A 15,913-nucleotide genomic window follows, 5' to 3' on the forward strand; every position below is an offset into this window, starting at 1 on the left:
TCAACAGAGGGAAAGATCTGAGTATTCCCTTAGGTTCACCGTCTAAACAACGGTTTTCTTCTTCTTGTTTATTTCCTAGTTTTCAAACTTTAGCAAATATGAAATTCATCTGGAGGGCTTGTTAAAACATAGGTCATCACTCCAGGAGTTTATTGCAGTAAGTCTAAAGTAGTACCAAGAATTTACGTTTCTATCATGTTGCCATTGGATGTTACTGTTACACTCCTGGGGACCATTCAGTTTATTTTATTTTCTCCCATCTGTTCCATCAGGTTCATGAACAACATGTTACCTGGAAACCAAACAGACGTTTCAGAATTCCTACTGCTGGGATTGACAGATGATCCAGAATTGCAGTCCCTCCTCTTCTACCTGTTTCTGTCCATCTATCTGGCCACTGTTCTGGGAAACCTGCTCATCATCCTGGCCGTCATCTCCGACTCCCACCTGCACACACCCATGTACTTTTTCCTCTCCAACCTGTCCTTTACTGACATCGGCGTAATCACAGTCACCATCCCAAAGATGCTGGTGAACATCCAAGCACAGAATCAGAGCATCACTTATATAGGCTGCCTCACCCAGATTGGCTTTGCCCTGGTTCTGAGTGGATTTGAGAATTTTCTCCTTGCAGCAATGGCCTATGACCGCTATGTGGCCATTTGTCACCCCTTGAGGTACACAGTTATCATGAATGCCCATCTCTGTACTCTGCTCATTGTACTCCCACTGTCCCTTAGTACAGTGGCTGCCTTGCTCCACAGTCTGATGGTGTTGCGGTTGTCTTTCTGCAAGGACCTGGAAATCCCTCACTTCTTCTGTGAGCTTGCTCAGGTCCTGAAGCTCGCATGTTCTGACACCCTCATCAATAACCTTCTGACATATGTCCTTATAAGTCTGTTTGGTGGTATTCCTCTGTGTGGAATCATTTTCTCTTATAGTCAAATTGTCTCCTCTGTATTGAGAATCCCATCACTGGGGGGAAAGCTTAAAGTTTTTTCCACTTGCGGGTCTCACCTCTCAGTTGTCTCCTTGTTCTATGGAACTATTTTTGGTGTGTATATTAGTTTTGCGATTGCCGAGTCATCCAGGAAGACTGCAGTGGCTTCCATGATGTACACTGTATTTCCTCAAATGATGAATCCCTTTATCTATAGCCTGAGGAACAGGGACATGAAACTAGCCTTGAAGAAACTCTTTGGTAGGATACCTTCTTTTCTGAATTTGTGCCATTTACTTTGGGCAAGGGTTTCTAGAATGAGGGAACGTGAAAGAAATCCTGGTTGAGGCACAGTGTTTAATTTTTCCATCACCATTCTTGTAAGATGGCTAGACAACATAATGACCAAGGTAATTTTCACTTGAGGTTGAAACCTGACTTTGATTTTTTCCTGGCTCTATGGCACTTGACACAATTTGAATCTTCTAAACTTAATTTCTTAGCTCAGGGTCTATAGAAGCAGAGCCTGAGGCAAGGATTCTAGTTTTAGAGATTTTTTATTTTTTTTTTTGTATCACTCTCACAGGTGGAAAGTACTGGAACAAGGCTGTGGTGATATCTAAAGGATAGCTTCCAATTGTTCCATGGAAGGGTCATGTTAATTGCACCCTGGAATTAGACCTATAGTGGACTAAGAAAACTGAACTTTTATATACCCATTAGGTATTCTTTTGAGAAACATTATCAGCTACTATACTGTTTCATTATCTATGAAATCTGCATAATTAGATTATGTCAGTGGTTTGAAAAGATCGTGAGGTATTTGAACTTTATCAGTGAGGAAGTCTTCATTTCTAATAATAAAAGAATCTTTCACTCTAATGTGCCCAAGCAATAAAGAGAGTTCGCTTTCGTGAGGACTTTACAGGTAAGAAATGCATAGGAACTGGATTGTAGGGACTCATTCAATCTGCCAGGTGTTGTCTTGTCCTCAGAATCACCAGGTGGTGTCGCCAGATGGAGACGTCATAAGGGTACCTGATGCCTGAGAAAGAACTCTTTTTCTTCTTGGAGTCAGATAATTATAGATTTTCCATGGAGTCAACCAGAATATATATCTGTAGTGGGTGAAATAGTGGCCCTCAAAAGTATGCCCACTTTTTATTTTTCCTAATTCATTAAAATTATATGATATATTGGGGGAATGCTACCTAGTTGGACTTGGGGTATTTGTAGAAGATGACTTTATCTCAGATTATATGGGTAGGCCCTTAATATAATCATACGTACACTTATAAAATAGACCTAACAAAAATTACACAGAGAAAAGGAGAAGGCAATGTAACATGGCAATGGAAATTGAATTGATGTGGCCAGTATTTGATTTCCAGTATTTAATCAGTTTTTCCAGATTTTTTATGATATCATTGTTTATAACATATAAGATTCAGGTGTATAATGTGTTGATTTGATACATTTATGTATGGAGAAATGATTATCACCATAGCATTAGCTAAAACCTCCATCCTTTTACCTAATTACCATTTTACCATTTCTCTTTGTGATGAGAACATTTAAGATGTACTCTCTTAGCAATATTCAAGTATAGAACACAGCCTTATTAGTTATAATCATCATGCTGTACATTATATCCTCAGAACTTAGCCTTATAATTGGAAGTCTGTACCCTTTGACTAACATCTGCCCATTTCTCCCACCTTCCATACCCTGGTAACCCACATTCTATTCTGTGTCTAGAGTCCACATAGAAATGGTATTATACAGTCTGACTTATTTCAGTTAGCATGATGCTTTCGAGTTTCATCCCAATTGTTGCAAACAGCAGGATTTCCTTATGTCTTATAGCTGAATAATATTTCATTGGATATGGAGATATCCATACATATCTCAAATCTTCTTTATCCATTCATGTGTTGCTGGACATGGACACTCAAGTTGTTTCTATAACTTGGCTATTGTGACTAATGCTGCCATGAACACGGGTGAGCTCTATGAGACCCCAATTTCAATCCTTTTGGATCTATACACATCAATAGGAATGCTAGATCACAGGGCACATTCTCATGAAAAAACAAATGTCCAATGCCTCCTTTGGCCTCAATTAAATTTTCATATAGGTGAGGTGTTACTTGGTACTATTTTTCTGTATGTTCCAGAACCAAAGCATTTTACTCACTATAGCTCCATATTATCTACTATTTGGTAAAGCAAATGCTTCACTTTGTTATTTGCCATCAAGTAGAATAATCTTTCTCTATTGCTCTTTTATATAAAGTTCAAAATCAACTTCTCCAATACAATAAAATTCTAGGATTTGTCTTAAATTTAAAAAGCTATTGGGGAAAATTGACATCTCTATGATATTGTGTATATCTATTCCATTTAAAAATATTCTTTCCATTTTTGTGTTTTGCAGTAAAATATTATCAATTTTTCTACAATGTACTTTTATATCTTTTCTTAGACTCCTTTCCAGGTATTTATTTAACATTTTATTAAAAGTGTCTTTTAAGCGTCAAACAGACTGTCAAACTACAGCGGGAAGGCCAGGGAGGGTTGGGGGGCGGGGGTGGTGGTGGTGGTAAGAGATCAACCGAAGGACTTGTATGCATGCATATAAGCATAACCAATGGACACAAGACACCGGGGGGTAGGGGAGGCCAGGGGAATGTCAAGGGAGTGAAAAAAAGGAGACATATGTAATACTCTTTGTAATACTTTAAGCAATAAAACAAATTTTTTTTAAAAGAAACAAACTCAGAAAAGTAATTTTATATATGATAACATTTAAAGCAGCATTTAATATCAGTGAAGGTGATTCAATGAATGAAGTTGGGATAATTGGCTATTTAGTTGGGAAAAAATTAAAGGATGTATCCTTATCTCATATAATGAATGGGTATTAATTCCAGATAAATTAAAGCTCTAAATGCAATAAAAAGAAACTATAAAAGAACATAGAAGAAAATATATGAAAATTTTGTTTCTAATCTGGGGATGAATAATGTACTTGTATAAAAGGTCCAAATGCTTCCGAAGGCCACACAAAGACCCTTGTTTAGCTCCTTAACATCATCTCTCTCTACTGCACCTACTCCTCCTCTCCAGTCATGGGAAGTTCTTGCTCCAGGAGATGCACCATGCATGCTCTCTCACCTGAGTGCCTTTGCAATGCTCCTTTTGTCCTCTCTCTCTAATATACTGAACAATTCATCATCTTCCCTCTGATTGTAAATGCTGCTTTTATCATATATTAAATTTGGCTCAATGTCATTCCCCTCTCCCTCCCGGATTCTGTTCTGTTCCACTGATTTGTTAGTCTTCTCCTGTGCCAATGACATAATGTTTTAATTATCTTATATACTTAGGTAGATGTTTATACCTGCTATCTTTATTATAATTTTAAGAAACACTGGAATCAGCTTATCAAATTCTATTAAAAACTCCATTAGGGAAAAAAAAGTGTCTTTTAGAAATTACACTTTCTAAATAAAGTTTGCTTTGTAAAGCTATGCAATTAGTATCTGTATAGTATTTTGAACAAGAACATTCTTTTGTTTTTTCTAATAAATTATTTATAGTTCTTTGAATTCTCCACCTAGGTGCTAATATCACCTGTCAATGGTTCATTTTATTCTCAGTGACTCAAACCTGAACTATGTTGCTTATATAGAAGCAGTATTAGCAACTTTTATATATTGTTATTGATTTTTAAAAGAATACTTTTAATCTTTGACCATTAACTATTTCATTTACTATAGTTTATTTCTGAAATACCTTTTCTTGGAGCTAAGATAGTTTCTTTTATTCTTACATCACTGTTTTTATCATCATGGAAGGATGTTGCATTGTTTTTTTCATCTATTGAAAATAATCGGCCCTGGCTGGTTTGGTTCAGTGGATAAAACATCAGCCTGTAGACTGAAGGGTCCTGGGTTCGATTCCAGTCAAGGGCACATGCCCCAGTAGGGGGCGTGCAGGAGGCAGCCAATCAATGATTCTCTCTCATCATTGATGTTTCTATCTCTCTTTCCCTCTTCTTTCCTCTCTGATATCAATAAAGATATATGATAAAAAAGGGAGCAACTCAATGTGTTGTTCATTAAATCTAAAAAGAAAAAGAAAAGAAAAGAATCGTATGTTTAGGTCTTTACTCAGTAAATGTGTTGAATCATAATTTAAGATTCTAATGCACACATTAATTCATTCATTCAACAAATATCAAGAACACACTGTTGCCAGGCACTGTATTTGGATAGCTGCTGATGAAACTGTGCACAACAGGAGAAATCCCAGTGCTCCAGGAGTATGCATTTCTGAAAAACAGGTGATATATGACAGAGGTAAATGTGGGGCACTGTGATATGACACCTCTCGACTCTTTAGTGAAGAAGCAGTTGTTATGCCCAGATTTCAAGATCCCCAATAGACCACACCAGGGAGCCAGCCGTGTCCAATGCAAAAGCAAAGAGTCTTTATTCGAACTAGTTCGGCTCCCCGACCACACTCACCAACGCAATGGCAAGCCAAGTGGCAGAAAGGGAGCTAGCCCGGTGGGAAGAGGGTGACTGTGGGGCCTGCCGATTGGCCAGGTGCAAGTCAGGTCTTGTTACACAGGATGTGGTCATATCTATGGCGCGCACCTCCCTTGATTGTCATTGGTTAGTTTAAAGAAATATGACCACAATGGAGTGAAGTTAGAAATTCCTGGGCGTGGCTAGCAGAGGCTTGGGCTTCTGGGAAGAAGCCTTGCCATGCACATGGCTGCTAGGGTAAGATGGAAGGCGTAGCCCTCGCCCTTTCACAGTGATCACCCGAGCTTCTAGGAGTGCTGCTGGCAGACAGCCTTTCATGGTCAGCCCTTCTTTGCATCAACCTCTCAGAAGAGAACCAATGCCGCACCTAAGGTCACTCCCCCTTGGTAAGGCTGCACACAATGACTGATCAGTGCAGGTGTTAAGACCTGGACTTCTTGCTTCAATTTAGAACAACTCAGAAGCACCATTTCAGCTATAGAACTTCCTGCAGAGTCAGGGGAGTTTGACATTGGAACTCCATTGCATTTCACTTTCTCTCTGCCTAGTCCTACACTGTTCCCTCTTCTTCCACATGGACTCATCTGAGAACTCCTCAGTATAGCCCTGCATGCTTACCTCTGTCTACACGTCTACCTCCCAGTGGACTAATCTGATACCATACAAAAAAGATTGGTTGAGAGATGGTGATAGGAGTTGTGGAAAGGGCAAAATGTTGCAATTTTGCACAATAGGGCAAGGGGAATCATTGAGAAATTAACATTCAATTAAGGCTTTAAACAGGTGTGGGACTAAAAGAGTCCCACATTTAGAACAAAAATCAACCTTGCATTTCTGAAGCAAAACTGAATGCAGTATCCATTTACATTCTTGGTTAGATATAGGTTTGTGTTGTTAATAATTTTGTAAGAGTAAGAGTACATGTGATTTTCCTTTCTTCTGCTAAATTTCTATACTATAGGCATCCAGGCTGTGTGGACCTGAGAACATGAGATAGAGGGTATTCCTTCCCTTATATTTTCTAAAATCAACCTTTAATCTTGAAGTTAACAATTCTTAAATGCTTGGAAGAACTTTTCTGTGAGTCTGTTTAGTTCAGGCTGTGTTTCCTGGAAAGTTATGTGATTGAGCAATTTAATTAGCATGATGTTTCCCACTGATTGTTTTCTTTTTGTTTTTAAGAGAAATATGTTCTGTTGTATTTGCACCTAATCAAGGCCAGCACTTTAACTTCTGTTAGCACCAATCCACTCTTGCCTCCTTTAGAACATAACTCTAGTAATTCTCCCATCTCTCCCTGTATCATACGTAATTTCCCCTTTTGATTAATTCATTTTCAATAACATTTAGAAAACCCACTGTGTGGGAAAACATATTTGCCAATGTCATATCTGATAAGGGCCTAATCTCCAAAATTTATAGGGAACTCATACAACTTAACAAAAGGAAGATAAACAATCCAATCAAAAAATGGGCAAAGGACCTAAATAGACACCTTTCAAAAGAGGACATTCAGAAAGCCAAGAGACATATGAAAACATGCTCAAAGTCACTAATCATCCGAGAGATGCAAATCAAAACAACAATGAGGTACCATCTCACACCTGTCAGACTGGCTATCATCAACAAATCAACAAACAACAAGTGCTGGAGAGGATGTGGAGAAAAAGGAACACTTGTGCACTGCTGGTGGGAATGCAGACTGGTGCAGCCACTATGGAAGACAGTATGGAGTTTCCTTAAAAAACTGAAAATGGAACTCCCATTTGACCCTGTGATCCCACTTCTAGGAATATATCCCAAGAAACCAGAAACACCAATCAGAAAGGATATATGCACCCCTATGTTCATAGCAGCACAGTTCACCATAGCTAAGATCTGGAAACAGCCTAAGTGCCCATCAGTAGATGAATGGATTAGAAAACTGTGGTACATCTACACGATGGAATACTATGCTGCTCTAAAAAGGAAGGAACTCTTACCATTTGCAACGTCATGGATGGAACTGGAGAGCATTATGCTAAGTGAAATAAGCCAGTCAATGAAGGAAAAATACCACATGATCTCACTCATTCATGGATAATAGAGACCATTATAAACTTTTGAACAATAATAGAAACAGAGGCAGAGCTGCCTCAAACAGACTGTCAAACTGCAGCAGGAAGGCCGGGGAGGGTTGGGGGGCAGGAGGTAGGGGGGTAAGAGATCAACTAAAGGACTTGTATGCATGCATATAAGCATAACCAGTGGACATAAGACATTGGGGGATAGGGGAGGCTAGGGGACTGTCTAGGGCGGGGGGATAAAATGGACACATATGTAATACCCTTTGTAATACTTTAAGCAATAAAAAAAAATAAAAAAAATAAAAAAAAATAAAAATAACATTCAATACCTTTGCATTCCCCAATCTTAAAGAAATAAACCTCTCTAGACCCTGCATCCTGTGCTGGCAACAACCTCATATTTTTTTCTTCTCTTTTATGGCAACATTCAACTACTCATGAAGAGTTATCAAGGTTCTCTATCATAAGTTCAAGGTTTAATGTTTTTATCCTTCTCTTACTAAAATTGTCAACAACCTTGACTCAGTTTACTATTTAACTGAAACACGTTCTTACTTGTCTTTTAGCATCATATATTATTCTGGATACTATTTGAGTCTCCTTTGTTGCATCTTCCTTATCTCTCCAACCTCCAAACACAGGAGGACTTCTAGCTTGGTCCCCAGTCCTTATCTCTGTTCTAGCAGTTTTCAGCCCTTTGCAATAGCATTAAAATTCATGGCTTTAATGGCCATCCACACACTATGGATTCCCAAACGTATGTCTTCAAAGAGGAATTCTCCCTCGAATTCGAGACTTGAATGTGGAACTCTCCACTTGGCATCTGATGTGGACACATAATAAGCACCTCAAAGTCAACATATGCAAGAAAACAGCACTGAAAGTGGCCAAATATGCTTTGCCCACCACTTTTCCTGCTGCAATTGATGGCTACTCCATTCTTTCAGGTACTGAACCAGATTTCTCTCATTGAGCAAAATTCACAATTCTGCAATTGCTTTTACACTTGGTGTCCAATCATTCAGAAAAACGCTGTTGTTTATACCATGAAAATACATTCATAGTCCAGTCCAATATCTCCACCTACACTATAACCAAAGCCATTATAATTTTGGATTATTAAATTTCCACCATTACTGGGCTACCTTGTATCCACCCTTGTTATCAGTAGTTTTTGTTTGTTTGTTTATTTGTTTCATGCACTACTTATTGAACAAGTTTGTGGAGAAGATGGTTAAATGTAAATGGAAAAGGAGGGGACCACTTCATTTCATTTTCAATGGCATTGATGCATGTTTTTTACATTATATAATCTTTCAATATTTGTGACAATTCTTTTTAAAATATATATATATATATATATATATATATATATATATATATATATATATATTTCTATTGATTTCAGAGAGGAAGGGAGAGAGAGATAGAAGCATCAGTGAACAGAGAGAATCATTGATGGGCTGACTCCTATATGACCCCTATTGGGGATCAAACCCCAACTTGGGCATGTGCCCTGACCAGGAATCAAACCATGACCTCCTGGTTCATAGGTCAATGCTCAACCATTGAGTCATGCTGGCTGGGCCTGTCAATTCTTCATATAATATTTTACACAATTGCCTCAAAGGACCTTCAGAGATAAAAGTATATATCTATAGCTATAAATTGGGTACATCCAATCTATATATAATAGAAATTTCTACAGTCACTCCACAGAATTCAGTAGATCAAAAGTTGCAATATAGGTTGAGAATTTGAGGAAAGTTGAGGTTTCAAATAATCCTCAAAGGTCATAAGTAAACTGTCATTTTTTTTGGGGGGGGGGGGGTTGTATTTTTTAAATTACAGTTGACATACTATATTAGTTTCAGCTGTGCAATCACAGTCATATAAATTACCAAGTGATCACCCTGATAAATCTAGTACCCATCTGACACCATATATAGTTATTACAAGGGTGAGCAAAAGTAGGTCCACAGTTGTAATACAAATAAATAATACAATAATTAAAAAACAATAATACAAAAATAAACTGTGCTTTGTATACACACAACTGTAAACCTACTTTTGCCCATCCCTGCACTATCTCTTATATAAAAGGCCCGTGGCAGTCACGCCGTAATGCCATCATGACCAAATGAGCAACAGCTCTCGCTGGGGCGAGAGCTCCTAGAGGCAGAGAGCTATGAGCAGCGGAGGGCCGGGCAGCAAGTTAGGAGCGGTGATGGGTGGGGCGGCCAGCTGAGGCAAGCAGAAGCAAGCTACTCACACACGATTTCATGCTCACTGAGCCTCTAGTTGATTCTATTCTCCATGCTGTACTTTATATCCCCATGACTGTTCTGTAACTACCAATTTATACTTCTAAATCCCTTCACCTTTTTCAACCATTATCCCAACCCCCTCTCATTTGGCAACTGTCAAAACGTTCTCTGTATCTGAGCCTGTTTTAGTTCTGCTTATTCATTATTTATTTTGTTTTTTTAGATTCCACATAAAAATGAAACTATTGGGCACTTGTCTTTCTCTGTCTGACTTATGACGCTCAGCACAATACCCTCTAGGCCTATCCATGTGTAACTAGACAATCAATGGGTGCGTGCTACCTGTCACTACTTGAGCCAATTAATCAGAGACAGGGTTGAATCATATATGAGTGTTTATTCCAATACTGCTGCCAATATGGGAGAGCAGCGGGTCATCCACAAAAAAATCTGCTCTGCAGCCCCTCATAAGCCAGCTGCTTATATAGGGTAAGACAAAGATTACACAGGGAAATATGGATTATATGGAAGGTATGGGGAAGTAGATATTTCAGGCATGGGGAAGGAGGAGGCTGGGGTGATACTCCATTATTTGGGCAACAAGGTTGTTAATCTTTCCATGGGAATGAACCACATTCCAAGGTTGGCTCCCAGGTCCAAGGTTGACTCCCAGGTCCAGGAGGTGTACAACTCCCAGCAGGTCAGAATGTCCTTTCTTTAATCAACACAAGGCAATTCTGGTTAACAGAGCATAATTAATATTTCCCATAACCATAGCTAGTCCCCAATATTCTATTCTTGGCCCTCACACATGTTGTTGCAGATGACAAGATTTCATTCTTTTTTATGGCTTAATCATATTACATTGTATACTAGTATATGTAACTTTTCTTCTTTATCCATTAACCTATTGATGGACACTAAGTTGCTTCCATATTTGGCTACTATAAATGATGCTGCAATAATAAACACATGGATGTACATGTCTTTTTGATTTAGTGTTTTGGGTTTCTTCAGATAAAAACCCAGAAGTGGTGGGTCCTTCTTTGTCTCTTTTAGTTTTTGTTTTAAAGTCTATTTTCTCTGCTATAAGTATTGTTACCCCAGCTTTTTTTTTTGTTTCCATTTTCATACAATACCTTTTTTTTTAAAATCCCTTTACTTGCAATCTATGTGTGTCTTTCAATCTGAAGTGTCTCTTGTAGACAGCCTATGTAAAGGTCTTGTTTTGTTATTCATTCAGCCATTGTATGTCTTTTGATTGGAACGTTGTACTAGTTGATATGAGTCTAGTCCAGCCATGGGCAAACTACGGCCCGCAGGCCAGATCCGGCCCATTTGAAATGAATAAAACTATTGAAAAAAAAGACCGTACCCTTTTATGTAATGATGTTTACTTTGAATTTATATTAGTTCACACAAACACTCCATCCATGCTTTTGTTCCGGCCCTCCGGTCCAGTTTAAGAACCCATTGTGGCCCTGGAGTCAAAAAGTTTGCCCACCCTTGGTAGTCACAAGGTTCCTGCAGGTTTTTAATAAACAATACAAACTTCTTTTATCTCCTCAAGCCACAAGCAGAATTCCTCTAGTGATTAGCATTTCTATGTGTGAAACTAAGCAGAGGCCATTAGCCTGAGGCCATGGGATCAAAGACGACTTGAAAGAGATGGAGTCAGAGAGCATTTCACTTTGTGATAAATGGATCCGGCAATCAAATTCACGCATTCACCACCTAACAGATTTAACTTTTTTTCTAGTAAATTCTAATTATACAATACAGTATTATCAACTACAGTTGTCCTGATGTACATTATATCCTCAGACTCTACTCATCTTATCACTTGCAAATCTCTCCTTAAAATGCCTATCCCACAGTCCCTCACAACCACTATTCTACTTTCTGTTTCTATTATTTTGACTTTTTTTTTTTAGATTCCATATGGCCTATGACAGACCAAGTGCGCTCTCTCTCTCTCTCTCTCTCTCTCTCTCTCTCTCTCTCTCTCTCCCTCCATTTAGCATAATGCCATCCAGATTCATCCATGATGTCACATGTGGCAGGATTTCTTTCATTTTAAGGCTGAATAATATGCCATTGTATATATCTATATAACGCTTTTTATCCATTCATCTGTCACAAGACACTTAACTTGTTTCCATATCTCCATATCTAGGCTGCAATAAACTTGGGAGCTCAAATATCTTTTCAAGGTACTGATTTTATTTCTTTTGAACATATACCCAGAAGTAAGATTGCTGTATAATGTTATGCCCAGAATTCAAGATCCCCAAGAAACCATGCCAGGGAGTCAGTCCGATGCAAAAGCAGAAGGTCCTTTATTGAGTTAGCTAACCCGACCCGGGCCTCCAGTCGACGCAGCGACCGGAAACCGAGTGCCACCCGTGAGAATAGTGAGGGGAGGGGAGCCGGCTGTGGGCCCTGCCGATTGGCCAGGCGCAAGTCGGGTCTTGTTAAATCCTGGGCGTGGCCAGCAGGGGCCTGGGCTCGGGAAGAAGGCACTTTTCTGAGCACATGGCCTCTGCCCCATCATTCCCCCCTTGTCTTGGAACTTCCGGCTCAATCATGAGACGGACTGCACTTTTATTTCACCGTCGCTAGGGGCCCGTAGTGAGCACACAGAACTATCAACTGAACTATTTTATACACGTAACAAATGGTCCGGTGGAAGGGAAAGAAACCATTTTAGCTTTAACAACTTCTATTGAAATAGGATTTTTCTTCTTAAAATTCCTCCATGGCTATTAAAAAGCCAAATCAAGATTAATTTATTTACTGTCCTGATGTTTGCATAAACACAACAAGAATGGTAACTGACTACCTTTGCTGGAATTTCATGGTTGAACCTTAATGTGCCCCGTAGGGCCAGGAAGCCAAGCCATCCAGCTGCCATCAGGCCTGCCTGCAGTATCTGCTGAGTTAGGTGAATCCCTCACCTGTAGCAACTCCACCTGAGCCCATGCTCCAGGCTTTAAGGCCCATCTCAGTAGCCCTCCTACTCGTTGCTGCCCAGAGTGTGTGGGGGTTCTGCAGGGATGCAGAGGCATCTTTACTGCTCCCCTTCTACTCTTACCAACCGCCAGTGATGGTAGGGCATGGGCCTGACGCTCCAGCGCCAGCCGTCTTCAGGGCTCCCAGGCAGGATACCAGACTTTCTTCATGGCATTCTTAGTGGCTTCAAGTCTTTAGAGCTCAGACAGGGCTCTTTAAAACATGATACTCCAGTCAAAGTTTTCCGTTAATAAAACCACTATTAGGAACCAGTCTTACTGAATCTATGCAAAGAAACGTACTTACTTAGCATTACCAGATTTCGGAGGAATTACATAAGGAGAAAAACATACTGATTTATTCTAAGATTTTCTGACTTTCCTTGCTAATTTCTTTTTATGGATTTAAAACAAAACAGTAATTGTTGGTCCATGCCTCAGACTTTCTAGTCTAAACAGGCTTTTTCCAGCTTTACTACCCCTGACATGGGCATGGTGACTCAGGCCTGCAAGACAGTATTACAGGCTGTCAACTGTTAGCTGTCTCTCAACAGAGACCAAAACCTGATGGGCACCCTTTACTTTTGGGGGTCACCCCACACAGCTCCCTTCCAGGACAGCCAACATACATTCAAACCTGCAAAAGAATCAAAGGTTAATATAACATATCAATACAATGAAACATAATATTGGCATCATGGCCGCTTCAGGTAGCCAAATCTACCACTAAACATGTGATCCTATAAATGGTCCTTGTCTCTTTGGAGCCATGTCCATGAAGATGCAGGCATTATCTAAGTGTATTACACAGTATCGTGGGGGCTCCTGGTGACAGGAGCGATCGCGAGTCATGTTACCGGCATCAGGCAGGTCAAGCACTCTGTAGCTTGAGCTTGAGCGGGTTGTGTGGATCTTGACCGATCGATGCTCCATTTGGTGATGAAGTCTTTCCGGATGGACCCAGGTCGTGACGCCGTCTACCTTGAGAGCGGTGGGGGTCTTAATTCAGCACAGGCAGGGGGAAGGGCCCATGGAATCTCTGCCCTGAGGAACTGTGAGCCCTACCCTTAAATGTCCCAATCAGACTAGAAAAGTCACAAATATCTTTTAAATCTACCCCAGAATTCCAAAATCCCAACCTAGCACAGAATATATTTCCACACTTATATAAACAAATACAGTCTTGGGATCTTGAGCAGGTAACAGGAACACTGCCCAAGTCCCCTGATGGGGGCCTGACAGGAACAGATGTGGGGGCCTCCCTTTCCCACGTCCCAGGACAGGATTCTTGACCTATGTTTCATCCAGATAGAAACGGTACTCATATTGAACAAGGAAATCAAGACTAAATAGACATGATAACTAGATACATTCCCCATTAAGAACTTTGAGGTGCATGACTACAAAATACCAACAAATCAGTTTCAGTTGTGTCAAGATACAGAACAAGTCCCTGAACAGAGGCAGTAGAAAACTGTCTAGGAATGCTTCTTTTCTATCTTTCTAAAACCCCTAGAGATTCTTGATAATCTACATCAGTAATCCATTTATACAATCCCCTAAAAGTTAAAGAGGAAGGAAAGAACCATTCAATGTCCTTCAAGAGGATTAAACACATGGGATCCTCTGACGTTTCAGGGGTACCAAGGAAGGAGAAATTAGGCCATGTTCAGCCCTTCTCACAATCCATCATTAGTGACCAGTCCCAGCTCACTGGTATATTATTCACTTAACATTTCTTTCTTTTTTTTTTTCCTATCACACCAAGGCCATGCTTTCCAGGTAGCTAGAACTCTTAGCCTTAATTCTTAGGTGATTAGCAATACATTTTAAGGGACACAGAAAAAAGAAAAATCTTTCTTGGGTAACCTAGGTAAAACTTAGGAAAACATTTTCAACACTTAAAAACAGTTCTCAACATAATAGGATTTAATCAATTACTCTTAATTTGTATATGATATATGTATAACTGTGGTTCTACTGCTATCATACCACTGAAATTAAGACCGTGATTGCTAATTTATTAAGTATTAAATAAATCCGCGAGGCTAGCACACTTTTTGCCCCATCCGCATTTCCGCAGTAAAACTCCGCCTTAAAACTCCACCCCTGAAATCCCATCCTGCCTCAGTGAGCAGACACTCCTTTTGTGATTGGCTAAGTCAGAGGGAGGGGCTGTTCCAAGATGGCGGCCCCCAGGGGCGCGGCAGGCCATGCTGCCAACATGGCGGCTGCCAAGTCAGGCAGCTCAACATTGTGGCTGTCCACCGTTCTCTGACAGAGCAAACCAAAACCCCTAAAAGTAGATGGCCAACATTATATTGTAGACAAACAGAAATCTCATTAGCTGTTTATACTTTTTCTTAATATCAATTAAGTTTAAACTGGTTTTTGTATTAAAAATCTTCAGTTGAGGTCACAAAATCAATCCTCTCTTCTCAATCAGATTAATAAGCAAAGGCATTTTCAATTAACAGATTAACTTCTATCATCTAGACTTCATACTAGGCATACTCAGATCAACATTTCAGTATTACAAATTTCAATGCTTTTAGATGATTTGCACGTAAAAGTTTTAAGTTTCCAGCCAATAAGCCTGGCATAGCTGCTAAAATGGTCACAATTTTCCTGTTGGGGAAGTCAAGAAACAAAACCATACTTTGCCTCAGGGCAGGAAATTTCAAAAGAGCTACTTTAAATGGCCTTGAGAAACCAGTCTGTATTTCTTTCTTAGGTTCAACTTTGCCATTTTTAAGGCCAAAACAGTCTCGGGTTTTTATTCTGTACACAGCAAAAGGTCAAGTTCAGCTCAAAACTATGCGCACTCGTTTTTAAACTGTCCTTTTCCCTTTACATGTGCACAGAAATCCCGGATGCATTTATAAATTTGTAAACGCTTTTCAATTACAAGAAGGATTTTAATTTTAGAATACTTGGGGAGGGGGTGACCTGTTTCCACAGACCCTCACTCAGGCGGCTGCCCGACCGCCACACAAAGGAGGGGTGAGAGCAGTCCCCCTCCCTCCACATTCATACACTTTCACCAGACATCCATTCAGAGTTTAAACAATCC

General features: G+C 39.7%; 1 protein-coding gene across 1 annotated transcript; it reads left to right on the forward strand.

The window, feature by feature from the left end:
* Nucleotides 1-270: 270 nt before the first annotated feature.
* LOC118657603 (olfactory receptor 7G1-like) lies at nucleotides 271-1,261 on the forward strand. The gene is given in 2 exon segments (XM_036311802.1): nucleotides 271-1,221; nucleotides 1,223-1,261. Coding segments are annotated over 2 exon segments (984 nt in total). The 5' UTR covers nucleotides 271-276.
* Nucleotides 1,262-15,913: the final 14,652 nt, after the last annotated feature.

Source organism: Myotis myotis, unplaced genomic scaffold (genome assembly GCF_014108235.1).
Source record: "Myotis myotis isolate mMyoMyo1 unplaced genomic scaffold, mMyoMyo1.p scaffold_m19_p_6, whole genome shotgun sequence".
Lineage (NCBI taxonomy): Eukaryota > Metazoa > Chordata > Mammalia > Chiroptera > Vespertilionidae > Myotis > Myotis myotis.